This window comes from Venturia canescens, chromosome 1, assembly GCF_019457755.1.
Source record: "Venturia canescens isolate UGA chromosome 1, ASM1945775v1, whole genome shotgun sequence".
In the NCBI taxonomy this organism is placed as follows: Eukaryota; Metazoa; Arthropoda; class Insecta; order Hymenoptera; family Ichneumonidae; genus Venturia; species Venturia canescens.
This window is the reverse complement of record NC_057421.1, coordinates 12,031,973-12,059,814: the sequence shown is the minus strand read 5'-3', so window position 1 is coordinate 12,059,814 and position 27,842 is coordinate 12,031,973. Positions and strand designations below refer to the sequence as shown.

Genomic DNA, 27,842 nt, shown 5'->3' with positions numbered 1-27,842 from the left:
AAACGCTATATACTTTGACATTATTTCAAAAAAGTATAAATTGTACCAATGAAGAAATTCGGTGGGCAAGAAATTCACACAAAAGTTTGAATTTTCAATGGATACATTCACGTTGAAAATAAAAATTGCTAATTAAATACGAAAATGGACGAAATGTTTTCAGTACGTAAAATCTTTTTGCATATCTTATGTATATACAGTATCACATAGCAGTATTTTTCATTTTGTTAAGGGTCTACGAACCCCGCGTACTCTTCATTGACTATAGACTGTTGATAAAATTGTAACAAAACTATTTCTTAAATATCAATAGCATTTTGACTGAATTATATTGTATTAGTGCATATGTAGTCGGTATGAAAAATGGATTTTCAGTTGGTTTCAATGGCGATTAAATCGTTCTTACAAAGTCGCGATATTTTGTGCAATATCGATTAACCATCGCTGCCGTCTTGTTTAGTCACGAAATAGGCACTCTGTAATTCTCGTAAATTATTCTCTAGCATTGCAACTTCGTCGTACTTGCAGTCTGCTCTCGCTTGTTTTATATACGACCGAAGATTACTCATTTGCTCGATTATCGGATCCATTGAAGATGAAGGAATCAAAGTTTTCGCATTCGAGGGTCCCCAGCCTTCGGTTTTTTCCATTACTGACTGCAATTCAAAATTCACAATAAACATCTCAAGTCTATTTATTTGGTTTTTTCGTAGTTCGGCATTACCGATGCCAATTTGGCACTGCCGAAATCGAAAAATCTTTGCAACATAAAATAAACGTTTTAAACTATTTGCATTTCCAGTAAAAATAAACAATAATTACCTCATTGTTTTTGGCAAAAGAACTGCTTTGAGAGCTTCGACCATTAGTTTTTTGTTCCGACCGTTTCTCCCGTTGCGATTCCTCCATCTCGAGCTGCTTATCGAAAGCTATTCTTTCCTGAATTCTCGCTTCACGTTTCGCAACGATTTCCGCATATTCCTCTTCGGAAGGCAAAGAAGGAATAGTCAAAACTTGCTCTTTCAGAAAAATCATAGCTGTCGTACGAATCATGTGATACAGCCTGGGATTCTGAGGTCGTGGTCCGTTCGATGAATTTTCTGTATCCATGGTGCCAAGAGCGAGAATTCGTTTGCTCGTTGAATCCACGTTCTCCCCGATCTTTGCAATCTTCATTCGCAAAATCTGAGCGTCTCGTAGATCGTATATCGTTTCACCATCGCTGCATCCATGGAAATCCCCGATTCGTTACAATTCACACAAAATACTCGGGATTTTCATTGATTTATTGTAAAAACATATGATATTTGATTCATTTGTCATTGATTGAATTGAATGTGAATTTTCCCGTACAATATATAAAAAATAATTGAATGCTGACCTGATTGACTCCCACATTTTATTGTACATAGCCATGAATCTCGTGGCCTCTTCCATAGAATTACGCATTTCATCGTAGTACCTCGTCATCACAGGTTTCATGAAATGTCGAGCTTTAAGTCTCTCCCTAGCATCCAATAAATCCTTGCAGTGTACGCACAATCGGAAATTTTGGTCGACACCAGAAGGATCATGGATTATAGAGAAAACACTGTTTAAACTACCACTGGACGGGGAACGTGCAAATTTCGTAATTCCTATCCCCGCACGAACAAATTTCGTTGATAATTGCGATTCCGGAGCTGTTGGAGAGACGGCAGTATCGTCTTGAGAAACTGGACTCGTCATTTTTCCTAAAATCGCCAAAAATTCGGCGAAAATTTTTGCGAATTAATAAAGTTCTTTCAAATAATTGGTAAGAAATTTTCATTGAACAATTACTATTTTTCAAATTGAATGGTTGAGTAGTAAGGAACAACTAATATTAAGAGTTTTTTTAGCTGAATTCAAAGTTCATTTGCAATACGTTATTCTCATCAAAGTATATCAATACTCACGAGCATCAAATAGGGATAGAAACATTGAACAATCATTACACATGACCGCCCCACATAAACGACAGTGATGTTTCCTCCTGGTAAGGCCAAAACTTTTTGCACACGTTGGGCACAGTCGAACATCTTTGTCGTCTATCCAAGGAACTATTGCTTTCTCATGTACTGTGAATAATGAGTTTACGTTTGAGAACCAATTTGTAGTCATTAGGTTGACAATGATCATTCTCAAAACGATTGTCATAAAATTCTGACAATAAATCTGCGTCACTCATTTTGGGAGATCCCAAATTGTGAATAGATAATGATAGAGAATGAAATTATTCTTTACGAGTAAACAAATTTCTTAGATGCTATTTTTTGTGTAGATTTTGTAGCAAAATTTATCATCATCGCATCAAAAGATAAGAACGTAGTACCTTTTCTATCGACCGGATCAATGGGTAAGTTATTCAACAATTTATCCAGTCTGATTAATAATTTGTTAGTCTCGGTTGAGTATCTTTCTAGCCTGGCATTTCGAATGGCTTTGAAATAAGCAGTGTGATTTCCGATAGGCCCTAGAATCAATTAGCAATCGTTAGATTAATGTTTCACTGATACATGCTTATTTATTTATTGATTTCATTATTAAAAAATGAAGTTTTTCAGAACCATTTCAATAAAAATTATTTCATAGTTTTCAAATATCTGTAAGATCAGTGAATTTTCTAAAAAGATGAAAGAGAGGAATCTCAGGAAAATAAAAAAAAAAGGAATTGCAAAAGTTCAACGATCCAAATGAGTTTGTGAGAAACAAAAGTATTGTAAATAAACTTGGTGTCGAGCCGCTACCGCGTCTCTTGATTAGGGTAGTGAATATACCTATTTCTTGAGGTCCCCAATTAATCTCAGGACTGCGTCGTTGTTCTCTTACGGGCCGCTGCACATCAATACAGATTTCTGCACTCTCGTCTTGTTTCAAAATCTTTTGTTTGGCTTTCCCAAACAGATCTAAAAAAACAATTTTTTTCAATCAGTAATACTGTTTTGCCTTCATAATAGAAACCTAAGAAAAAGAATTTGTAACAGAATTCCAAGTGAATGATCTACAATTTGCACAGCAATATGGAAATTAAATATCGATGTCCAACACTGTCAAGAATTAGAGTGAACAAGAGAAATTACCAATTTGAGTCTTTTGTTTAAAGTACCTTTGAGAGATTTTAAAATCTCAGGATCCTCATTGTGAACATCTTCAAAGTGTTTTGTCAATTGTTGGGGTGTTTTGAGATCTGTCATACAGATTGGACACAAAAAACCCTCCAGCACATCGCCACTGTCAGCCATATTGAGCTATATTTCTTGTTTGAACTAATATCTTCTCTAATTAACGTATTTTTTCATAGGAAATATCACGATTAACAAAAATGATTTCATTATTGAAGTGAGTTTTATCGAAGTTCCCAAAAAATCAACTTATATTGAATTCGATCCTTCCAAGTTTTCGAACTTAGAAGGCGTATCGCGCACACGAGTCACGGGCACTTCGAGTATACAATAAATGATATTTGCGAAATAACACGATCGATTGAGACTACGATTTCCTCAGTTTTTGCACAATTTTGGCAAGAAAACATTGAGTCTTCGTCTTCCTGGGATAATTCTCAAGTTAAAAGAAGAATCCTAATCGGTTTCCGCATTCACGCCTCCTTTCTGTCTTGTCGCTGCGGCCTGCGGCAGTTGCGGCACCACATTGTAAAAGTAATCAACAGCTGATCGTAAAGCTGCCATTCAGTAGAACTAGACGGAACGCTGCTGACGGCACGAGTTGTTCGAACGGTTCGAACACAACGATAGGGAAAAAATACGGAAGTGATGGCGGTGGTGGTGCCTAGTGATTTTCTCTCGAGTTTGAGAAAGGAATAATTCGAAATCTGCAAAAAGCTGACGAGAAAGAGCTCGCCTCGTCTGTAAAAATGCTTGACGCTATATCGTTTCTCGTCTCAAAAGTTCCATTAAAACGCTACAAAAAATTTATTAGCTCTCTCCGCGCTAAGATAACAAGTGTTCGTATATATAAATTTATAATTGGTGTGTTCAACGTGAAAAACGGTCTTTTCAAGATAAGAGCCACACCGAATAAGAATCGGAAAAATAATAAAATTGTACCATTACTTCATATGTACAAAGCAAAATACACGAAAACATAATAAGGACATGCATGCGCACATATATATATATATAAACTCTGTTCTATTATTTTAAAAAAGCATCACTTTTGCCAATGATGTTGTAATTTGACAGGAAAGAATACGTGCATTATTAAAAGAATCTTACAAAGTATAGTTACTGTGCTAGAAATAGTGTATACTGAATTGAAAGATGAACCGGGGAACATACGTGCGTATGTAAGATTCTTCTTACTTTTCATCCGCCTGTTTTATGGCTTCAATGATGAACACTGATTTTTCTCATCGTAATGGATATCGCGTGTTAATATGCGCTGTTGAGAGTCACAAACGTTTACGATGCTAAGTGCTATGTTTGTATTCGTAACCGCAATGTTTCGATTGCCTTTTAGAAAGAAGAATAAAACGCTGAGAAGCATTCGGCCATGAAATAACATCATCCGGAATAGTACACGTGCATCCGCGTAGTCGCTGAAGTGAGCAGGGCTCAAATTCGCGTAAAGTTTAGACTGGCAGCGCAGCCGGTAAATAAAAAAGGCATTAAAAGCGTGGGAAACTCCGATGGCGCTCGAAAGAAAAAACAAAAGAAAATAATCGTGGTTCGAGAAATGGGACACTTTGAATTTGAATCTCATATTTTTCAAGTCGTCTGCCTTAATATATTCTGAAATCTTTCAATTTGTCTTTATCCCGTTTACACTACTAACAATAGACGCTATAGAAATACTACTCAAAATGAATAGTCATTTAAAATTTTTTTGTGTACTTCTCGTGACTTCGGTCCCCTTGTGATTGACTGCGGCCGTCTCTGACGAGAGTACTCGCCACTCGCTAGAACGTCTGGACATTTTCGGTGACAGATTGAGTTATGAACACGCTCGAGAGACCCTCTCGGAAAGCGTAGCAAGTAATGCCCTTTTTTCGGGAGACGACGTGTTATTCTTCCGCGTAATATTAACTGACCGCAGCACGCGCGTCCTGTGTGCTGCGTTCAGCAAAAAACGTGGGACGGAAAAGCAGAATGCTGACAGGATCCCGATAAGTTTGCATTCGTAAGAATAATGGTACGCGACACAATAAAAAATTGTCCAACGGCACTTTGTCACATTGGATGTTCGACACCGTAGCAAGTGTTGCGAATAAATGAAGTTGAATCCGCGGCGATAATCATGAAACTTGGCATAACCTGCGAAATTGCGGAAAACGTGCCGGCATTGAAATCGTAGTATAAAGGAAAAAGACGTGAAAAAAAGCGCGCAAATACGAAACTTTGCATGCATCGTTCCGAATTCGTGAAACTAACCTTATTTTTCGCTCGAGTTAAGAAAATACGGTAACTAGGCTAAGTAAGCGAGAACTATTTCTGCACAAATGACTTCGAGAAAGAGAGAGAGAGAGAGAGAAATCAAAAATAAAATATGCGCGTACGTGCCGAAAAATTTCAGCATTCCAGAAGCGCATATAGACATTTTTTATAGCAAAGATAATGGAATATCCACATCAGTTTTCTCACTAAATTGTATTTCGCGTGATCTTGACGCCCCTCCTTACATCGGCGTTCAACAATTAGCCAAGTATTTTTTCCAAATCGTTAATTTTCAATGTTTTTTTTTTTATTACGTTGGAAAATAGCTGTTGTATAATTACCTTGTTAACCCGGTCAGGATTTAATGGGGGTTTGATCAGCAGTTAATTATTAGTTGTCGAGTACAGCGGAGAAGCAATAATTGGTGTTGTTTTATAACAATGATTAAAACCGTAAGTCGAGTTCAGAGGGCAGCTTCATTATTCAGAGTTGTTGAACAGAAAGTAAAATGAACAACACGCGAAAGGCCTCTTTCGTAGCGTTCGTGAACCGGGAAAGAAGTGAAAATCGCGAATTTAATCAACGATTTCGAGAATAAACGATTCGAGACTGGTTGTCACGTGGTATACTCGACACGACGGATTTTTGAATAAAAATAACAAATATTCAATCGAAACGATGTATTTTTCTTAGCTTTCTGTATTCTAAGGTTTATTTCTTCGAACGGTCACCAAAACGAGAGGTACGTGTACGAATCCACGAAATATATTCAGGGTCACAGAGTACATCGGGGTTCTCAAATACATACACAAAATACGGTGCTGGAACATCACAATTTCTTAGGATATGTGCGGCATTAAACCGTTTGCGTCATCGAGTTCCGCTAAGTAAAAATAATATTTAAAATCAAATTGAAAGATCTGTCGATATTTAAGCTATTAATAGTTAAGGCAGGATACTCGAGCAATCGCTCGAAGTAAACTCCAGCCGGCGTAGGAGTTTGCGAAGCTTCACGGTACGGCATACGAACAAGAAGGACGGGAGGGTACGAGGGGCTGGTGGGGGAAGGGGAGCGAGCAGGGCAAAGGCATACGGAAGAGGGGGATAATGGTCTCGCCGAGTGCGCTGGCCGCTGCTGCTGCTGCTTGGAAATGCTGCTGCCTGAGCTGAAGTCTGCTCAAGTCACTTCAGTCAGTCAGTGCGTGCACGCGTGCGTGTGGAGTTCGAGTGTTTTTCCTTTATTTCATAGCTGAAAGATCGAGCGAACTTGTGATCGAAATTTTGTGCGCTCGTTTATCCGCACACCTTCGTTTTTCATCTTCAATATTATTACAAAGACCGATCTGTTACTTGCTACGCGCTTCTTTCTATCGCCTCGACAATTCATCGTTCCCATGATTTTCACAATTTGCATTGTTGGTTCAGTGGTATATAGAGAGGTGGCCCTGATTTTACGTTGAACCGCCAGACACACGAAGCGCACCGTCGTTACTACACTGTGCAAATTCTAAATTTGACAGCCACGAGAGACTTGAAATTTCACCAGGTAATTTTCTGCCCTTTCATTTATTATGAATTTGCTTATTTCTCCTCTCTTTTTTGCCTCCAAAGATTTCGTCAATTCTTTTATAAAATTTACATTCTATTCACTCTTTCTATCTTATTTTATGTATTTAAATTTATTTAAATTTATTTATGTATTCTATTTTTTAAATATATGTGTATATACACGTTTATAGCGTTTAAGATTACATACACATATTCATGAATACAGATTCGTGTGCACTGTCCTGTAAATCGCCAGATAGAACATTCTTTGTGTGCTCAAGTGTACTTGTCACATCATATAATTGCAAAATCGAACGATCCATTAATAATTGTTTAAGAAAGCAAACAGCCCATAAGGAAGAAATATCTTGCACACACGGAACTTACGAGATTTTCATTCGTTATAACCTGCTGACTTTCGCCTTCATTGCCAACTCTTAACGAGATTTTTTTCACTTTTCAAAGGATTAATTTGAGGTTTATAAAGAGTTTTAACATCGTTCGTACACTTTTGATGTTCTTCGCGGAGCTTCCTAAAAAATTATTTGTTAATGCACGTTCGCTTCAACAGTGCCATTCTCATGTTTACCAATTCCATTATAGAAACGCAACAACCTTCCATACCGGGGGGACAATAAACAAAAGTATTTGAGGTGTGTTTATTGATACTAGTGTACGAGATATATACTTGGAATATTTTCTCACGCGTTTTGTACCTGCTAAATATTCCGAGTATGCTATAAATTCATTTTTTTTTCTTTTCGTTTCGAATTTAATTTCAAATAATTTGTGGCTTATGACAGAAATGCATTTAGCTCGGATCTCTGAAACGTGTAAATAAATATTTTATCTCCCACAAATTGGCAGACACAAAATCATCTGCGCGTACAACGTAATCATTCGATTTTTTATGTAATATCGTCGATTGCCAAAGTTTGTTTACGCTTTCTTAAAGCAGCGAATATGCCGGATGGCCCTCGTAATGTTTGTTCACGCACCACGCAGGTGCAAAATAATTATTAGTTTAAAATTTGATTCCCTCAAGATATTCGGATGCATAAAAATTTTCTTTTTTTTTCAATTTATTATGAATAATCCCCATAATTATTTTCGCTCTTTGCCTCAACACAATGTTGGCTTTTAAAAAACGTTGAAAAACGAGCTTTCGTCAATAAAAATTGAGAAATCGTTTCATTTCACGCTTGAGTTATCTGCTAAACATCAAAATAAAATCTAGAAATTAATGTGACAAATCGTAAAAGCACTTCCAACATTTCCCTAATTATTAATAATTGATTTTTTTTTTGCAAATTGAAAACACAAATTTGCACAAATGTTGATCGATTCTTTTCGAAGAGAAATTCACATGGGAAAATAGTCAAATGAACGCGCAGCGAATTGTTACGTAAGTCAACATTGTTCTCGCTGTCAAAAATTCGGCATTGATCGAATAACTTCATTCTCGACTGAATAATTGACGTGAAATTATTTCCTTTGAAAAAATTCCTTTAAAATTAGCGGTGAATATAGACTGCGTCTGTGGTTAGGATGCAAAAAACGATAATATTCTGCGTGCGTGGAGCGTGCGGTTCAAGAACACGAGAAAAAGTTGAAGTGCATCGCTCGTGATAAAGAAGAATCTTAACGGAGTTGTTCGAATTTTAAAGTTTGTTACATATCTTTATGAGTTATCTCCGGAGATATGACCTCGAGAGTTAATGCAGTATACCGAAGTGTGGCGTTTATGTAAATATTTAATTATCGCATGCGTTAAGGGAGGAGGAAAAGAGATCGAAGAAACGCGGACTTGAAACCGTATCTTGCTTACAAAATCATCGACATTCGTTTTTCATTATTATTTATCAATTTCCGATTAAGGAATGAGAGCACACGTTATTGTGCAGTACGAATCGAGTGTTTATCGAGCAGCGTATGAAGATAGGAGTTCTTCGGTTCGGGTAAATGCAATTCCACGTTCATTTTTTCGAAAAAAAAATCATTGGAATCAATAACTTGAGCGTAATTTGTGTTGTTCGTGCAATAACCGATTTCGATCGACGAAACGGAGCTTCGCATCCGAAAAATACAGCGTTCGGGGAAAAACTTGGCAGTCGGTCAGCTTGGACGACTAATTTGAAAGTTTTCCCATGCAAGTGAAGTCTCATGAATTCAGAATCGTTTCCCAAGTTGATGAAAAGGCTAAATCGAAAGAAAAATTGAGAAATCGACGTAAATGTCAAGATTCTTGGTTGCATTTGATCTCAAAAATTCCACCAAAGTTTTTGACGAGTTTAAGGAGTGCGAATGACGCTGAACTTTCCAACGTTGGAGTCCAGCGAAATGATGTAAAAAAACTCTCAAATAATTCCAGTAAATCTCCAATTTTCTTCCCTGCCGAATTTCCAGTTCGTTATTTTTTAAGCCACATCGATAATTCGTGAAATAAAAAAATAATTAATTATAAATCTTTTTTTCATTCATTTCGTTGAACTCCAACGTTGCAAACTTCGACGTCGTGGAGCGCGATTGAAACGCCCTTCGAAGCAGACGAACGAATCGTAATTATGTCACAAAAAGTGTCCGTAAAAATGAGCGAAAAATTTGTAATAAACTTTCGTAGCTTTAGCAAAACGTGGCTTCGGCATTCTTCGGTCCTCCGAAGCCAACAGCGTCGAGGACCGAGCGATAAGAATGCAGGTCCAATTTTAGGAGGAATTTAAGGAGGCGATTTGTGACAGGGGATTACACAAATAATCGTGATAAAAAAAATAGCGAAAATAGTGCCAAGCGTGATTCGACTTTGACTGGAAATGTTTTCTTATTAGTGTACGATGACGACCTACTTTTGTTCGGCATAGTTGAGAAACTCGTTTAGCAGGTACACTTGATTTTATGTCCGTATTTATGTGTAATTCGAGGTGTTCGAAGAGCCGACTATTTTTCATGGGATGAGGAATATTTCAGAGAAGCTAAATGGGATTATCTAATTGTTGAAATTTTTCGAAGCGTCATTTCACAACGTGTTGCCGGGCCGACGGGGTATTTTTGATTAACGACATCTGAATTATTCGAATCCTCACGCGATATGCAAGGACCGGTTTGATTTCTAGGAAAATCAGCGGCAGCAGACCTTTCGGAATCCTCGTGAATGAACTTATTTTTAGAAATCGTTACTTGGAACGTTCAGCTTCGTTTATATTCCCGAATATATTCGATCGATTTTCTCCCGAGTTTCGTTTCAAATTAAAACAAGTTTTCTCTCGTTTCTCGAACCTCGTGGAGGCATCTTCAAAAAATGTGACTCACCGGCCCGGCGTCAGACGAAAATTGCGCTAATTTTTGTCTCCCCGTAATCTCCGCCTTTCGAGTCACGACCGATCCAGAGGAGCTCGCTCTTCGAGTTCCCTCAGCATTTTTACAGTCAGAACAAACGCTGCTTGCCGCCTTTTTTTTCTAGAACCAGGACGATTAATTAGGCCGTGTCAGTTGACTTGAAACGCGTTGGGTGTTTCGATGTCCGTTCCTAAGTCTCGGTAGAATTCTTGCACTCACCACGCCTCTGTAGAGGCTGTCCCACGACGAAAGGTTCGTCGACGGAATTCGAAGATAGAAATTCCGAGTCGAAAATTTCAGCAGAATTATTTCGATCCGACGAATTTTCGATGGTGAATTGAACAGGACAAAATAAGCAGGCAAAAACGTGTGATCGCGGCGAAAGAAAAAAAGTTTCTTCGTCTCCCCTCCGAATATTGCAGCTTCGATATTAATAATTCGATAACAATTGTCGTTACGATTAATTAACGAAGACTTTTTATTTGCAGGCAAACGAGCTGTCGATGCTGGGACTCTCGTTGCCCCGATCCCACCAAGCCCGAAGCCAGAGGGGATGGAATAATGCAGAAGAAGCACGAAAATTATCGCCGGAATCGTCGACTGCCAAAAAGTGTGTTCGTTAATTGACGAGCCGGTGTAACTGGCCGTTTGTAAACACTGCAAGAGGAAAAACGTATTTAAATACGAAGAGGCAACGGGTGCCAATATTTCGAGAACGAATACGTCGATCGAAGAATACGTAAATGAGCAGCACCCGGAAGTATTCTATTAGAATAAATTTAATGCCGAATTATTCAGACGCGTACATTGCTCGATCAACAAAGCCGAAAGTTTCATGTCGAGAATTATCGGGATATGGCACAGTTTGCCCAACTTGTTATCGGTAATAGAGTTCTTTTGAAAGTATTAATCCTTCTAAATCCGTGACCGTGAATAAAAAAAAAAAATATATATATATATATATATATATTTTCGAGTACTATGCGATAATTGATCTGCTATGCCGTTCTTTTCGAGTCGTCAAACTTCAAGCACAGCCGCTTTAGGTGTTGTACTTTTGGTTATAGTACTCATAGTTTTTTGGACAAGCATGAGTACACTGAACACTCCTCAGAAGAGCGAACAATTCCAGTCGACGAACACCACCATTTTAGGCGCTTCTAATCACTTCGTCGATGAAGATAATCGCTGGATCAATGCTGGCATTACTTTGCCGTATAAGCCGTCCATTCAGTCGACTACCAAGGAATATGTAGGTGAGAAAGGTCGTTCCGATGCTGCTCGAGATATTTCGAATGGAATAAAATAAGTTACGAGCAACGCGAAGGTCGCGACGTTCGAATGCAATCCTGCGTTTTCACTCTATCATTGTCCAATATATTTCCGCGTTCTTTGCCGATAAATACCGTCGGTCCAAGCTCCTCGAGCCTTTCCATCGGGCTCCGAAAAAAATAATGTGTCCGCTGCCTATTGAATGCCGAGTGAAGAGACTTGTACGAGGATTCTCACCGACACTACGAAAAATTTCTATTTCTGCTAATGATTTGAGAAAAATAAAATTGCTAAATCATTGAATCAAATGAAGCCTCAAATCCAAAGTGTCTTAGAGGTGGATAAGCTATTATTTATAACTCCTTAAACGCGAAGATTTCAACTTGCTATGGAAGCAAATAGAAAACTAATGCCCTTGGGAAAAATTCATCCGAAAAGCGTCCACGATTTTCACACTCGCTTCGTTGCCACCCCTTAATCGTTTCCCACGAACGAAACCTCACCGCTTTGCGAAAATAAAAACATCGTTGTAACTCCACACCAGACCCGAGAGTACCCTCCGTGTGTACATTTTATGCACGATCTTACATTATCGCTCCATCGCTGTCGTATATCAGTTTCAGCGTTACCTGACATTGCAGCAGCAACGAATGAAATCAGAGATACAACCGACGATTCCGTTCGGACAAAACCGAGCACTTTTCCAGTTGAACAACGTGATGTTGAATATGTGACGCCATTAAAGATCAGCGAAAACCAGTACGAAGATCCTTGTAAGTGGAAATTTTATTCGTCATCATACTGGGAATTGGAATTTCGAGAAAGTATCAAATCCACGAATCTACAGGTCCTCCGAACGATTATAAATCCTAAGAAATGGTAATCCTTCGAGCCTTAATTGAGAAAATTTCGGATTCATTTTTACATTTGACGTTTGAGCTGAGCCTCCACATTTGTCTGGATTTATCTGAATTTCATTTGCTTACTAATTCAAACGTGTGCTTAAAAAACTAAAAGTAGAAGAAAATATTGAAATATCATAAATACATTATTTCTCGCGAAATCTCAAGCCTCGCCGAATAAAACGTCCAGCACTATTTTTACGAAGCATAAAATAGAAGAATAAGAAAAAATGGAATTTCAACAAAGAAACTTTGTTCGAGTTCACGGTCACTTCGAAAAGCTCACGTTCGTGGATAAAAATACCGTCATGTCGATGAATACTTGCTCGAAATATTCCCACGTAGATTAATAAGTGTATCAGTTATTTTGATGTGTTTCACACGAGTAGTTTTTATTACAGCAGATGGGCTGTCTATGGCCAAAAGGCATCATAGCGGCCACTTCAGATTGCCTACTGCTATCGTTTGGGATCCCCATCCGCAATACGAGTTCACTGCATTCGGTCGAATATTCCGTTTGAGGTTGGCCCACGATTCGAGTTTTATATCTCCAGATGTTAAGGTAAAAGTTTTAAATACAATCGTCTTATCAGCTATAAAATTATGAGTTGTCTTTGGTCGGATTATTTATAACCAACGATTATTTAGAGTAGTTGTTGATTTAATTAAATTTTAGATCACTCACGTCAAGATCAACGAAACGATCAGAGATCATCCGAATCATCAATTGGGCTGTTTTTACAGTGGTTACGTTGACGGGGATCCGACATCAGACGTTTCTGTGAGCCTGTGCGATGGCATGGTGAGAAAAAACGTCGTTCCGATGTGTCGTTTCTTCCTTTCTTTCTCTCTCGGTCGTTTTTTCTTTTATTTTCCATTTCAAATTGAATTTTCCATTCATTCTTATTTTCTTCGTTCTTCGAGCAACGAATTTCTCCTTCGTTTCGTCGGAGGACTCGCGTGTCCTTGTTGTAAAATATTTTTTCAGCAAATCAATGCTAAAAATAGAATTGAATTTATTTTTTAAAAAAGTGACGTTACAGTTGAAACAATGAAAGAAAAACACTGATTCATTGTTGCTTATGAATTCTGATAAATCGTAAAACAATGGAGTTTGATTAATGGTTCGCTCGACTGGTCGACGAAATGAATCACAGCGTATTTCTGTAAGGATAGAAATATTCGATGGAAGAAGTTTCGGAGCTGGAGTATAAAAAAAGTTTTATAATTTGGTAGACTGGCCATGTGAGAACATCGAATGGCAGTTACATCATAAATCCGACGAAGCATTGGACCGCGAACGGGGAAGGTATGCTCGAGCACATTTTCTACCGAGACTTGAAGACGCAGTCCAACGTTAGTAATTTAACCGGTCCCGGATCACTGCCCGACAGTCACGATTGTGGAGTTATTGGTAAAGGAAAAAGCAGCTGCTTGAGAAATGTTAAAAACTACATTGAATTTGACAGCGTAATACAGATTCAGTCGTACATGTTTCAATGAAGTTTTCCATTTTTTGCGCGAAGATTACGACGTCGAAGGGGCCCCTACGGCAATGCTCGATAATAGCACGTCAGGAGCCACGTACGTAGGAGATAGACATCGTGACAGAAGATCTTCGACGGCGCATGTATATCGGGAGCACACGCCCCAAAGAGAAATCAGTCGGAGTCGATTCAGACATTATTCAGAACACAATGGTAATCAACTGTATACGATCAATGGTAAAAACATCCAAAGGTCAGTCCCCAGGGCAGGTTCAAAAATATTATCGTTTGCTAAAACAATTTGAAAATGACCCTTGCGAAAAGAGCTGTTTCTCTCGTGCTCCTTGTAACTCGATCCGGGGTCGTACAATTTTCCACAAAAAAGCCTCCAAGACTATGCACACTTTCGATGAATAATCCCCATTAAAAATTGAAATTAAATGGTTCATGGCAATTATTTGAATGAAAAAATAAATTCAAACTTGTTGAAAATTCTTTGCGATACAATAAAATTCTAAAAATAATAGAAATCACTTTCCATTGCCCATTATGGGTTGACCGTTCATAAAAATGTCATTTGCAACTTTGTCCCTGTCATATTTTCATTGACTTTGAGCGGTGAATCATTAGCAGAAATCCCTAGTCGCAGAAAGCCACCTCGACAAAAACATTCGTGAAAGAGAGTTTGCTTTCTATCAAAAAAAGGCCGCGATTTCAAGTGCTTTCGAAAACTTGTAATTTTTTTTTCTTACAAGATACTTGTATTGTATTATTTATCCAAATGTATCCTGATTCATGCCAGATCTTTCTTGAATATGCATTAACCCTCTCAGCCGTTTAAGGATCTGCCAACTGTACCGAAGCGACGAATGTGTTGGTGAAACACACGCGATGCTTCCTCTTTGGCATGCACTAACATACGCTCGCCTCAATAGCCTAACAACAGCGATATCGCCGATGCCTGCTCCTTGACCCGGAGGACTAATTCCTGCCATGTTATCGCGCAAGGCTTAGGTACATCCTACTTTCATTATCTAACTAATCAGCTACAAAAATCTTACTTACTAACCGTTTATAACTAAGCACTCATAAACGAGGATTACGCCCTTTTTAGTCTCTCGAAGAGTGTCGATCGTTCTAACAATTATTTGTTTGTCAATTATTCGTCGGATTACTCCCATCGCAGTTCCTGTGACTTCGAATTGTCACTTCAGTTACTATAAGTGAAAAAAAACAACAACAACAACAACGAATAATTCATTTGGAAAATTATCGTTTGCGAAGAAGAATGGATAAGCATGCGTCTCGCTTGTGGGATTGACGTGGCAGCTTTACAAGCTGCTTATCTTTCGATGCAGCTGAAAATATACTTCACATCAAACGAAGCCCTACAACGGAGTCGAATTTTTATTTTTTTTTTTCTAAAAACTCCATTTTCTGCATTCTCCCAAAATTGCTTTTTTCTTTCATAGAGATGACATCACGGATTGGACGCAGAATGAGAGTTTCTCGACGTAAAGGCTTATCGAGAAATATTACTACAGTGATTCTATTTTGCGTAGGCACAACTATTGGAAAAAGGTTGACAACACCAACGTCAATAAACTAACGAATGGGGAAGATCCCTTATCTAATTGGAGACAAAGACGAGCGCTCGCTCACGAATACTTCGTCGAAATAATGGTTGTCGCTGATGCGAAGATGCTCGAATACCACGGCGTTGAGCATCTCGTGCCATATATCTTAGTACTGATGAGCACTGTAAGTTTTTTCATGAGAACGGATAAATGAAGAATTGGTGAAAATCGAGATAGTATGCACGTAAAACTGGTTTTAATGATATTCAATTGAGTTTTTTCACACTCTTTTCCTTTTACTCAGGTTTATCGTATTTATAAAGACCCTTCGATCGGAAATCCAATTAGTATTGCCGTGATGAAGATTGCTATTGTTGAACAAACATTTGGAATGCGTTACATCCACAATAACGGAATATCTGCTGCAGAAATGCTGAAAAACTTTTGTCAGTGGCAGAAAATGAACAATCCTGACGAGCCTTCGAGCGAACACCACGACGTAGCACTACTTTTGACCAGGTTTGTTTGGGTTTGTTTTTAACAATGAATTTGTCATTTTCATATCGTTTGATTCAGTTGATTCAACCAGCTACATTCGATTTTTGTTTTCAGAGAAAATTTGTGTCAAGATCCCCGGCAAAACCGCTGTGAAACGCTGGGCTTGGCCGAACTGGGTCGAATGTGCTCGCCAGGATCATCTTGCGCTATTGTTCAAGACAATGGTCTGGCAACTGCATTTACTATTGCTCATGAAATAGGACATGTGCAAGTATTTTAAGAAAATTTACCAACTCGTTTTTCTATCAATTCAGAGGGTTTTTGACAAGTTTTAAAGAAAATACAAAAAACCACTTTTCTTACTTAATAACGATCAAATGCGACCTCAATGTCGAGGAACGACGGAAAAAACTGAAATACTTTTCTCGGTGTCGTTTCAAACCGGTTTAGAAAGTTTTTATTGCTATTTTAGATTAAATATGCCACACGACGATGACCTGAAGTGTACAAAATTCCAAATCGACGCTGACGTTCACAACTTCATGACGCGAAGACTGAACAACAATACCTTCCGATGGGAGTGGTCCAAGTGTTCTCGTCACTATTTAACCGAATATTTAGAGTGAGTTCCGTCCGCGTACTTATGAATATTCAATTATTTCGTTTTGGAAAAGTTTCTCAGCTGTATGTTCCTTTTCAGAAATGCCAACTGTCTTCTAGACGAGCCAACCAACGTGACTTCCACGTCAGACCCACATCGCTTACCCGGGGAAGTATATTCCGGGAACAGACAATGTGAGCTGGCTTTTGGTCGTGGATCAAGAATCTGTTCCATGAAATCTGCGGATGGTAAGTATTGCAGTTCTAGTCTACAGAGGTGATGGTTAAAAATTTTTATCGTACGCAATAATCGTATTGCAGAATTGAATTAAAAAATTCCCATTGAATTTTATTTATTTACAACGGAAACGAGAAATGATATTTCGCCAAAGGAATTTGTCCCACTCATAAATTCCATTCCCCGTGACATTTATCTTTAACTCGTGTGTCGTTATTCGTCAGATAGTCTGCAAAAAACTTTGGTGCACGTCGGGGATTTTGGGTCAACAGCAACGATGCCGGACACAGAACATGCCTTGGGCGGATGGAACTCCTTGCGGAGATGAAGTTTCACCTAATAAATGGTGTCACAGAGGAGAGTGCGCTTCGGTTAGGAACCTCGAGCCCGTAAATGGGCAATGGGGTGAATGGGGACCTTACGGTGAATGCACAAGAACCTGTGGTGGAGGAATACAAAAAAGATATCGCGAGTGCAACGGACCCCCACCGCAAAATGGCGGAGATTATTGCATGGGTGAACGCTATCATTATCGTAGCTGTCAAACCAAAGAATGTCCACTAGATGCTCAAGACTTTAGGTGACAAACACACTTGATTATTCAAATTCAAACAAACCCAAATGTCTCGTGTTGTACTCGAGGCTTAAAATCCTTTTTTTTTCAAGAGAGCAACAATGCGCCAAATTCAACAACAATAATTGGAATATACCCGGACTCCCTACAGACATTGAATGGCATGCGAAATATACTAGACGTAAGTAAAAATTCCGCCCACATTCATAACACCGTTTCTAAACGCAAGTGTGACAACTGCACTTGCAAATAATCCGAGCGCAGCACGGTGCTGATTAATCGAAAGCTTGGGCCTACAATCTGAAAAAAAATTTCATGTAAAACACGTTCATGTTCGAAAACAGAGTGACAAAGTTAAACAAAAAACTGACATGTATATTCCCATCGAAAATAATTGCGTTTTTCATCACTTTTTCTTTTTTTCTTATTCCAGTTGTTCCGCAAGACCGTTGCAAACTATTCTGTCAGGTGGAAAGTAACCAATACTACGAGCTTCCAGAAAAAGTAATTGATGGTACACCTTGCGGTCCGGACACGTTTCACATTTGTGTGCATGGGCACTGCAAGCCAGCCGGGTGTGACCATGTTCTTGATTCGACAGCTGAATTGGATACCTGCGGTGTTTGTGGCGGAGATAATTCAACCTGTCATAAAATAACGGGTTCTCACAATTCCAGTGTTTACGGGTACTCAAAAGTATTGAAAATTCCTGCTGGGAGTAGCAACATTGATATCAGGCAACATGGATGGAATGGGTCCCACAACGACAGTAATTATTTAGGTGCGGAGTTTTAATGTGGACCTTCAAAACGTTTTGGCATTACGTGAACTTTATTTTTTATTTAGCTTTTCATTGCATCCATCGAATGGTTAACCAAAGTTTCAATGTTTCAGCCTTGCGAGTCGGAGAAGACGGTAATTACATATTAAACGGAAATTTCATGGTGATGCACCAAAAGGTGATCATACGTCCTGGACTAACGATCGAGTACAGCGGCCCGGAAACGTCGGTCGAACGTTTGAATAGTTCAAGGCCAATAAACATCGATGTAATCTTGGAGGTATCGAAGTTTTGCGATAAAACGTGACAACTACGAGTACTTTTGAGACTCTTGAAGGGGTGAATATAACGTGATACTTTTTGTAGGTTTTGTCTGTTGGGAACGTTTATCCACCGCAAATAACGTACCAGTATACCGTGCCCAAGTCCATTTTGAAAAATTTCACTTGGGTTCTCAAAGACTGGTCCAAGTGTAATTATGCCTGTGACGGAACAAAATACCGTAGATCAGAGTGCCAAAATATTGAGACTATGGATTTTGTATCTGACGATTATTGCCGACCAGAAGAAAAGCCTCAAGAGGAAAGTCAGGCATGCAACAGTTACTGCTCGCTAAAGTACGTCAATGTATTAACACAATTTATTTAGCACTCGAACAATTTAATTTGTAAATGAATCGTTATTAGACTTCACATTTGCTACAGAATATTTTTGCTTACAAGACTATTCCGATATTAATTTGGAACGAAACCACGTTTACGTCGTACATTTGAAAAATTCGGATCAACGAATCTTAGAGAATAAAATGCAGCTTTAAACTTTGTTGTTCCAGTGTTAACCCTCGTCTCGTAAATTAAAAAATGAAACTCTTTTTGTGTTTTCCGTTCAGGTGGGAGGTCACAGTTCTTTCCGAATGTTCAAATAACTGTGGCCCAGGTAATCGCACGATTTCTAGTCAGTGTGTTCAGATTCTAAAGACTGCCAATGGAAAATCACCGCAACCGGTTGCAAATTATGCATGCATGCACATTAAACGCCCACCGAACTACGAGCCGTGTATCGGATCTTGCGATTCGTCTTACTGGTCGTACGGCAAATGGACACCATGCAGTGTCACTTGTGGCGGGGGTATGCAGTCGAGAACTGCAGCGTGCATTAATTCGTTTGATGAATTCGTCGCCGAATCGAAGTGCGTTGCTAAGGAAAAAATAGTTCAACGTATGTGCGGACAAGAAACGTGTCCGGAATGGAGCTTTGGGGAGTGGTCTCCGGTACGAATTAACAGCTTGCTTGTGGTTACTTGTGATTCAATGGATCTCAACGCGTTGCGAAGTCAATAAAAAAAAACCATTCCGTTTTAACATTCGATTTTCGCACGTTTACTTACGATTTTAAAAACCTATCGATGTTTCAGTCGAAAAAAAATGCAATTTTAACTCGATCTTTAGTAACTAAATTTAAAAATTATTTAAAAAAAAGCAAATTCAATATAAACTCAGCGTGTAATAGATCTGAAAATATTAGTCCCGGTATCATGTCACAGTTTTGTTAATGTATTTTAATACATGAGAAAAATAACTACGCAAAATGATTGAAAAGTTATGGAAGTGCTTTTTTAATTTCAACAAGTTTAGTAATTTTCTCAACCTCTTTCGGCGTGCATTCTACCAACACAAAGGAAGCTTAAGCTTAAAGAAATGTGGCTTCTTCGTCTGTTTAGATTAACGAAATTTTTTATGACAACATGTTAAAAATATACATAAACAAATTTTTATTTTCTTCTAGTGCTCCGCGAGTTGCGGACCTGGTAAAAGAGGTCGACCAATATGGTGCCACATAGAAAATCAGATAGTATCGCCTAATCATTGCAGTACTCCGAAACCTAACGAAACAGAGGCTTGTGAGAGTGAACCCTGTTACTACTGGGACGTCGGGGACTGGAAGCCCGTAGGTTTCTCCTTGCTCAATCGACTATTCTTCATTAATACGTGATAGCGAGCCAATAATTCACTAATTCAATTAACAACGATCCTTGTTATGCTTCAAATATTATTGTAGTGTAATACTGACTGCGGCCAAGGACGACAGCACAGACAGGTTCGTTGTAAAAATCCTAACGGTGAATATGCAGCAGATGTTAAATGTTTTTCCACCGAAAAGCCAAAACCGTCGAAAAAATGTTATGGAACAGCGTGTGTCATGTCAACGATAATTGGTCGTTCTGCTCAGTCCCCGGATCGAAGTAGACGACGATGGAGGGTCTCGAACTGGTCTCCCGTACGTTATTATCATTTAGAAAAGTTCATTGCGATTTGGCATCGTTGGTTAAAATCGAGATGGTACAGTTTAAAATAGTAAATTTATTAGCTAACTACTAGTTGAATTCACGAATTCGAGTCAACTTGCTTGCCTTCTCAGTTGAAATTTAAAAAATAACTACTTTTTTATGAATCGTTCTTAAATTGGAACTAATTGAGATAAAGTGTGACCATCTAATCTATCCGTTAATTGACGCACTTCATTTATGGAATGGCTTCCAATTAAAACTAGTTGAGATAGGATAGTAAAATTGATCTCTTAGTTGTTTCCATCTCGGAATTGAATCTATTGAAGTTAGAAAAAATGTAATGATTTTTTTCCACTGGATAGTGTACAGGAAACATTTATTTTAAGTGTAATTAAATTTTAAGTGTTCGAGAGATTGTGGGGAAGGGATTCAACAGCGAGCTGTCACTTGCCATCGTATTAATCGATTCGGATGGGTTGATCCCTCACCCACTGACGGATGCATGCACGCAAATCGACCGATTGGAGTTAGGACATGCAAAACACGAGAATGCGATGACAAGTATTACTGGTCAACGGGACATTGGAGAAAAGTAACTTGAAAATTATCTATGTGAATCCTCACAAGTTTTTTTGTGACCCTAAAAAGTTATAAATAATTCAAGAACGTCTTGAACCTTGACCTTTCAATGCTAAGAAAAAGAACATTATTTCAAATCTGAGTTTTACTTTCATAAGCAACAGATGAAAAAAATCTCTCTCTATTTTGAAATAGCCATCATTGAGAAACTAATTTTTCAATCTTCGTAAGTTAGGTTTCATATTGTGCATGGGAAAAATGGGATTCTGAGGAATGATCTATTTTCTAATAAGATTTCCCTTACAGAGGATTTTTTGTTTTTCCAGTTGAAGTAAAATTAATTTCGTTTACTTATTCCTCTGTTTCGTGAATTAATTTTTTCAGTGTAGTCACCCTTGTGGAAAACGAGGGAAACAATTACGTCGATTATTTTGTCACGATATAACTGGTAAACGACAAAAGCGTTCTAAATGTCCACGTCATTTGGCGCCTAAGCGAGAACGAAGATGCAATCAGAGACGTTGTGGTCCTAAAACTTGCTTGGAAGCGCAGAAGAGGTTGAAGCTCAGACACGACGGTGAATATACTTTATTCGTTGGAGGAAAAAGTATGAGAATCTATTGTCACAATATTGGCACTGACTCACCACGAGAGTATCTCACTTTGCCGGCTGGAGACCGAAAAAATTACGCGGAAATTTACGACAAGAGGTAAAACAAATTCCCTCCTTAAGTTATTAAAAACACACTTTACCTTACTTTTACAAAATATTCGTCGTGTGAAAATTGATTCAAATATCGAATACAAAATGCAGTTATTGATGATAATATTTCTCATCAAATTTTGTTTTAGATTGCTAAACCCAAATCAATGTCCTTACGAGGGACAAAGAAATGAGAGCTGCGAATGCGTCAACGATGGTGGAAAAATATCAGGATTGACCAACTTTAAACGAGTTCGTATCAATACGATAAAACTCATGGTTGTTGGTACGTAAGATGACAAGGTGTTTTCACGTTAAAATGTGGTTTTCGAATTCTAGACGATGAATCACGAGTAGTCCTGCGATCTCAGACCTTTTTTCGTTACATAAAAAAAACCTTTCAATGTTTTATTGCAACTTGGAACAGTTTCGAAAAATTTTCATTTCAACTTTTTAGCAGGGTTCTACAGCGTTCTTCATTATTCATCTTCTCACGAAAACAATATCTTTTTTTAACACAAAAATCAAAATTGAATGAACGGAGGTGAAACTTGGTTTTTTTATGATGCTTTGCCCAACTATTCGACATAATTCCACCCCACGATTCCTCAGACACTCTACGATTCCACTCAACAGAAAAGCATGAGAATTGGTCTCTAAAATACAGAGATTACTATGGATTTACCTCTATTGAATTTCTTCTGTCATTTTTTATTGCTAAAAATGTTTGAATTGGTTCATTTTTCATTGAATGAATAGTGTTTCAAAGCCAGTTTTTTTTTCAGCTGACGACTTTACATTTTCTCGTACGAACGGAGCGAGACGAGTGGAGTTTGGTAAAGCAGGGGATTGTTACAGTCGAGAGAATTGTCCTCAGGGCCGTTTTAGTATCGACCTAACGGGGACACCGTTAAGAATAGCTCCTGAGGTTTCATGGAGCTCGACAAAATCAAAAGCTGTTATGGCCATCAACAAATTAGTGAGTGGAATAATGACAAGAATTTTTTATGTTTCCTTCGCAATTGACTGCGTCATTTAAAAACTTGAATTTTAGAACCACCAAAGAATCACTGGAAGATGTGGTGGATACTGCGGTTTCTGCATACCTAAGACTGGATTAAAGTTGGACGTACTTCCCCCATGACAAATTAAGTCCAATAATTAATCGTCTTCAAATTCTTTAGTTTACTTTTTACGTACCCAAGACTAGTTATTGATGTATAAAAAAAAACGTCTCACTTTCCACAAACTAGTTTTTTCGATCGGACATATTCGTCATCGATTATTTTGAATCTCATCGATAAGTCAAATATTTATTTTACTGTCATCGAATGACAATTTTTTTCGGGAGCTCCCGAAATGTGTCGTCTCGGTAAACATCAGTGTTTATTCCATGTGATTTAATAGATTCGGTTGAATCCTCAATAATAAATCATCTCCATAAATAGGATATATAAATATTTATCTCAGTGTTTGCCGATAAATCATGGATCTGAAGACATAATATACTGCTCGAACGAACAATTATTCATATTTTCATTTAAGAAAGATTTTATTATGATGAATCTATCGATCAACAAGTTCAGTCAGCATTTATTTCTTTATATTATTTTTATCTTCATCAATTCTACATAAAATTCAGTGATTACGTGGAAAAATAAAAAATCGTATTTCGCTGTACATTCGTAAGCTAAGCCGAGATAACCCGATACCGATGAAAGTGTACCGAATAGCAAAAATATTTGATGTTGTAGTCTTTATATAAATGTGCTTCGTTATTCGTATAATTTTTACCCACTCAATGTACTTTGCCTCGACAAGAGACTTGAATGGAAGTGTCAATGCCTATTTCTTTTCGTTTATTTTTCACCCGACCGCAATTGTCGGATGCTTTAGGTGAAAATGATTTTTCGAAAAAAAGTCACACTAATCGCTGGAAAGCAAAATTATTGTGAAAAATTCGAGAACACATTCATTTCAAGTTATCCGTGATGAGATAAACGTTGCCGAATACCATCTCGGAATAAATCACCCTCGTAACCTGTGCCACCGTCGTTCGTGATATCTTTTCGGTATTTTTTCGTTTCATCATAAACCTTTTCAATACCAGGGAAATTGTAAATTCTATAAGGATGAAGCAAACTAGAAATATTTCAAACAGTTACTTATGAAGTGGGATGCCAGGTGAGAATAAACGGAAATTCAAATAAAGAAAAAAGCAAAAAGTTTTAAAGTCATTGTAAAAATACAATAAAATAATCTATTTCAACAATAATAAAAAAATCTATACAATGTATATAAAAAGAATACAAATATATTGCAATTATCTGTAAATGGAGTGATGAGGGGTGAATATTACATATTTGGAGCTGCCCAATCCAGTATTTTGATAGCTAATTCGAAACCAAGGAAACAAGCTGCATTTGCTGGAAAAGCTCGTAGCATAACGGGCACGACTCCTTTGTAAAGTGCACGTGGACCTTCTTCCTTCATTAAATGAGAAAATACGTCTCTCAAACCGCTGTACGTTCCTTCAGGTGCTGCAAGAGCGAATTGATTAAAGCATTTCCAACATGAGCATTGCCGGAAAAAAAACAAGATAATTTATAAAGAAGGCTAATAAAATATTGGGAAAAATCATACACGGCTAAAAATTGTATTCCATCAGAATTTCAAAACTCTGTGATCGAATTTCAAATCTTGAAAAATAGTTATGGATTCGTAACAAATTGTGTTCTATGAAAAAAAAGGGTCACGCTAAACAAGTAATTCAAATTACCAGTTTGGAGCCGACTTTTTAAAACATCAGGTGGCATTCCAACGATCCAATTGGCAATTCCGGCACAACCACCGGCTAAAATCGTTGATAGTAAACCTAGTTTTTCTCCATCCTTCGTCATCAGTCGTTGTAGATATTCGTACGTCATAAAATACATACCGCTAGCAGGCATATCTGGAAAAAAAATGGGTTAGAAACAAAACGAAATGCGTATACTCTTCAATATTTTCACCTCCAAAGCAATTTCAAATTTCTTTATCGCTTTCAGATAAGATAGCGTGACAAGAATAGATCCAAATTTTGCTGAACTCACGTTTACGGTACCTCAAATTTTTTCTCAACTTCGATAAAAATTTTACTAAATACTTCAATTTCATTGTAAGAAAGAAAAACCTTTCTGAAAGATTTTGTGTCATAACATAATAAAAAAAATATTTGCACGAAACTTCAAATGCAAGGAAATAGTACAGAAAAAAAATTATTGCAACATCAAATAAACCTCTGTTTCTTCCAGCATTTGTTTACAGATCATTGTTCAGTACAAAAATATATTTACCTCTAAGTAATGTTGCATAAGTTCCTTTATAGATACTCCTGATGCCTCCGGCTTTGTATAACTGTTTTACACAATCTACTGGCCCTTTGTATTTTGCAACAGCATCAGCATGTTGTATTTGTAAAAGGCACTTGATCCGCTCCCCTGGGGCCATTATAACAGCAGATAGTACACCACTAAATGCTCCAGCATAGAAGAGTTGTGACGCTGTCAATCGGTCCTCAGGTGATTTTTGCTGTAACTTTTTCCCGAGGCCAAAACCAAAAAAGCTCAATGCAAATATTGGTGCAACACCGGTAAGTGGAGCTCCCATACCTGTAAATACAATGTCATCTATATTTAGTGTATGATATAAACAAACAATTAAGCTCTAAAATATTTTTCTGTTGAACAATTGAACACTTATTAGCTAGTTAAGAATTATGGTTTTACTTCTCATTACAGTCTGTATTTAATTTGCTCAATTTAAACTATAGAAATAATTCTTATCTAACAATTCATTCAGTATGCATGTTTAACTTGTGGCAATCGTCAATGGATTACCTCACTGTTTTAGAATCACAGAGTGCACGGAGAAGCTGTAAAAACTGTTGCTAAGACAGCTTGTATCCGACTGATCATCTTGGGTGACAAAAACAGATTCTAAAATATAGCCACGGAAGTGGAAACTGTATCCAATCTCATGCATGATAGAGAAGAATTTCGGGCATAAATTCATGAAGGTAGAATCTGAAGCACCTACTCTAAAACCACTATTTCACACGAGTGAAATTCTAATGACAGATCCTTTAGAAATCATATGTAAAGAACTCATACCCTGAAACTCAAGCTATAAAGCTACTGAAGCAAGACGAGATTTTTTGGACCAAATTAGTTCTATGACATGGAAAATGATGTGAACAGAATAATGGCAGTGGGAAATGTAAACGTGAATTCTTTGCCGCTCTACCGTTCTTACCGAGCTCTCTCCATCACTAAAATCGTTATCGCAGAACTCGAATGACATACTAACGAAATTGTAAAAAATTTCTGAACTGTCCATACTTTTCTATCGTACTGAAGATATATGGAGAACAAATGAACTAGGAAAGTTATTCTTCGTCAGCAAATCATGAACATGTTGTAAAGTCTTTGCAGTTTGAACAACATTCAGTTTGAAATATTGGAACTTTTGAAAATTGAGTCTTAAAAATTGATGTCAGTTTCATATATATCGTTTCTTGTGGTTCATAGTACAAGGATTAGAATATTCCCAGAAATAGATACTCTACTTACCTTTGTAGAGACCTCGAACTCCTTCTTTAGCCACTGTTTTTTTGGCACAGTCCCAAGTACCTTTATAGAGAGGAGCATCGTGTGCTCCAGTTTTACTAACTGTCTGTAAACGAACCTGTTAAAAAAAATACTGATACTGTCTTATGACAAATTTAAAATCAAGTTAATTCATTATTAGGCTTGCAATAAAACAGAAGTGTTGTACTTTTTTTGAAAAAAATTGGCCATGGTATAAATAAAAAATGCTTGCATAGAAAATGATACGGAAGTTGTGAATATATTGATACAATTGCAAACTGACAAGATAAAAGTTGATTTACCGAACTCAAAATAGTTAATGACAAAAAGACACGTTTATTATGAATGAAGTTAGAAGTAATAATCAGGAATTATATTTCTCAGATAACCTCTGAAAATAGTGGAACACTGAAAAACATCAATTTCTTGGAAATCAAAAGATCCAAACGATGACTGGGTAAAAATCTGTATACAATTATCAGTTTAAAGGTTTTCCAAATATCTAAATCCATTTTATTTATAAATTTTCTCAAGGTTATATTACGTCTCTTGGAGTAGACAAAAAAATACAGGATATCATGGAGTAGAAACTAAAATTGACGAAAAATTTCTTTCATTTAAAATGAATATACTTTTTTCAATTATCAAGTTTATAAAAACTGCATAGCAATAAAAATTAAGAATATTTTCCCGTTCATTTGTTTTGTACGAAGTAGCGTTAAGAATCGAAACACTTATGAAATAATTTTGCAAATTGAAATAAATTAGAGACGATTGCCCATAAATGATTACCATATATAATCAATTAAAGAATTAGATGGACTTTGAGCTTTACCTTTATAGTATCCAAAGGATGGCCTGCTATTACTGTGCATATACCGCCAAAACCTCCACTTAAAAAATATTTTATTGGACTTGCGTTTTCGGACATTTTCGTGAATTGTTAATAACTTATTTGATATTGAAATAATTTAAAAATAACATGAACAATTGTATATTAAAAAACTAAGGATTACTACTGAACGCTCCGTAAAAATGAGAACTACAAATTGACAACAAGTATTGTGCTAATCGTCATTGAAAAAAATAGAATGAACAGAATAGAAGCGGTGATGATGCTTTCAATAGTTTAAAGAAATGATCACCCTGATAGGAAGATGTCACTCGTGTCGTTTTTCCCAACGTCACTTGCGGCATTCCCCAATCACGAACGATGACCCAATAATCGTATTTTTTTCTGGAGCCTATGTTCTAGAATGCCACAAATCTGATTTTTTTTAAATTCCTTATGACAACCAACCGTGACATCCGATGAAAACGATACAGAATATAATTATGAAAACAGCAAAAAATTTTTCTATGAAAATCACATTAATCACTATGTTTATATGATTTGAAATCCACTACAGAATTACTTTGGTATG

The 27,842-nt window shown here is 37.3% G+C and overlaps 3 protein-coding genes across 7 annotated transcripts in view; 1 reads left to right on the top strand and 2 right to left on the bottom strand.

Moving 5' to 3' along the window:
- The window catches only part of AdamTS-A (ADAM metallopeptidase with thrombospondin type 1 motif A), a 102,193-nt gene extending 78,555 nt beyond the window's left edge, over positions 1 to 23,638 (top strand). Inside the window, exons 1-26 of one of the 5 annotated variants that reach the window (XM_043411523.1) lie at positions 6,620 to 6,957; positions 10,781 to 11,175; positions 11,360 to 11,548; positions 12,182 to 12,337; positions 12,856 to 13,028; positions 13,143 to 13,268; positions 13,703 to 13,880; positions 13,972 to 14,206; positions 15,516 to 15,714; positions 15,835 to 16,049; positions 16,143 to 16,295; positions 16,501 to 16,650; positions 16,729 to 16,877; positions 17,095 to 17,446; positions 17,533 to 17,621; positions 17,874 to 18,221; positions 18,335 to 18,501; positions 18,588 to 18,838; positions 19,111 to 19,492; positions 20,007 to 20,168; positions 20,280 to 20,498; positions 20,912 to 21,100; positions 21,472 to 21,797; positions 21,940 to 22,076; positions 22,576 to 22,769; positions 22,845 to 23,638. In XM_043411523.1, coding sequence (XP_043267458.1) covers positions 11,148 to 11,175; positions 11,360 to 11,548; positions 12,182 to 12,337; positions 12,856 to 13,028; positions 13,143 to 13,268; positions 13,703 to 13,880; positions 13,972 to 14,206; positions 15,516 to 15,714; positions 15,835 to 16,049; positions 16,143 to 16,295; positions 16,501 to 16,650; positions 16,729 to 16,877; positions 17,095 to 17,446; positions 17,533 to 17,621; positions 17,874 to 18,221; positions 18,335 to 18,501; positions 18,588 to 18,838; positions 19,111 to 19,492; positions 20,007 to 20,168; positions 20,280 to 20,498; positions 20,912 to 21,100; positions 21,472 to 21,797; positions 21,940 to 22,076; positions 22,576 to 22,769; positions 22,845 to 22,934 — 4,857 coding nt within the window. In that variant the 5' untranslated portion in view covers positions 6,620 to 6,957; positions 10,781 to 11,147 and the 3' untranslated portion in view covers positions 22,935 to 23,638. Of the gene's footprint in view, positions 1 to 6,619; positions 6,958 to 10,780; positions 11,549 to 12,181; positions 12,338 to 12,855; positions 13,029 to 13,142; positions 13,269 to 13,702; positions 13,881 to 13,971; positions 14,207 to 15,515; positions 15,715 to 15,834; positions 16,050 to 16,142; positions 16,296 to 16,500; positions 16,651 to 16,728; positions 16,878 to 17,094; positions 17,447 to 17,532; positions 17,622 to 17,873; positions 18,222 to 18,334; positions 18,502 to 18,587; positions 18,839 to 19,110; positions 19,493 to 20,006; positions 20,169 to 20,279; positions 20,499 to 20,911; positions 21,101 to 21,471; positions 21,798 to 21,939; positions 22,077 to 22,575; positions 22,770 to 22,844 lie in introns of those variants that run through there. The other 4 variants (XM_043411364.1, XM_043411446.1, XM_043411202.1 and 1 more) reach the window with 4 other exon arrangements.
- Rbsn-5 (Rabenosyn-5) lies at positions 155 to 4,086 on the bottom strand. Its single transcript, XM_043412405.1, has 7 exons — positions 3,128 to 4,086; positions 2,799 to 2,927; positions 2,354 to 2,494; positions 1,938 to 2,099; positions 1,382 to 1,733; positions 823 to 1,222; positions 155 to 656 (listed from the first exon to the last, which is right to left on the bottom strand). Exons 1-7 carry the CDS (start codon positions 3,261 to 3,263, stop codon positions 435 to 437), a joined length of 1,542 nt encoding a protein of 513 aa, XP_043268340.1. The 5' UTR covers positions 3,264 to 4,086; the 3' UTR covers positions 155 to 434.
- A 392-nt stretch (positions 23,639 to 24,030) lies between the features above and the next one.
- On the bottom strand, positions 24,031 to 27,534 carry colt (carnitine/acylcarnitine carrier protein colt, mitochondrial). Its single transcript, XM_043412863.1, has 5 exons — positions 27,254 to 27,534; positions 26,401 to 26,515; positions 25,126 to 25,440; positions 24,570 to 24,743; positions 24,031 to 24,330 (listed from the first exon to the last, which is right to left on the bottom strand). Exons 1-5 carry the CDS (start codon positions 27,347 to 27,349, stop codon positions 24,146 to 24,148), a joined length of 885 nt encoding a protein of 294 aa, XP_043268798.1. The 5' UTR covers positions 27,350 to 27,534; the 3' UTR covers positions 24,031 to 24,145.
- Positions 27,535 to 27,842: the final 308 nt, after the last annotated feature.

Excerpts from the sequence above, each read along its gene's own strand:
- Rbsn-5 (XM_043412405.1), bottom strand. The coding sequence starts at position 3,263 with ATGGCTGACAGTGGCGATGTGCTGGAGGGTTTTTTGTGTCCAATCTGT. Across the intron at positions 2,100-2,353 it reads TGATCCGGTCGATAGAAAAG|TACATGAGAAAGCAATAGTT; the intron begins GTACTACGTTCT and ends CATTATTCACAG. Across the intron at positions 1,734-1,937 it reads TCTATCCCTATTTGATGCTC|GAAAAATGACGAGTCCAGTT; the intron begins GTGAGTATTGAT and ends TGGCGATTTTAG.
- colt (XM_043412863.1), bottom strand. The coding sequence starts at position 27,349 with ATGTCCGAAAACGCAAGTCCAATAAAATATTTTTTAAGTGGAGGTTTT. Across the intron at positions 26,516-27,253 it reads ATCCTTTGGATACTATAAAG|GTTCGTTTACAGACAGTTAG; the intron begins GTAAAGCTCAAA and ends TTTTTTTAACAG. Across the intron at positions 24,331-24,569 it reads AAAAAGTCGGCTCCAAACTG|CACCTGAAGGAACGTACAGC; the intron begins GTAATTTGAATT and ends TCGCTCTTGCAG.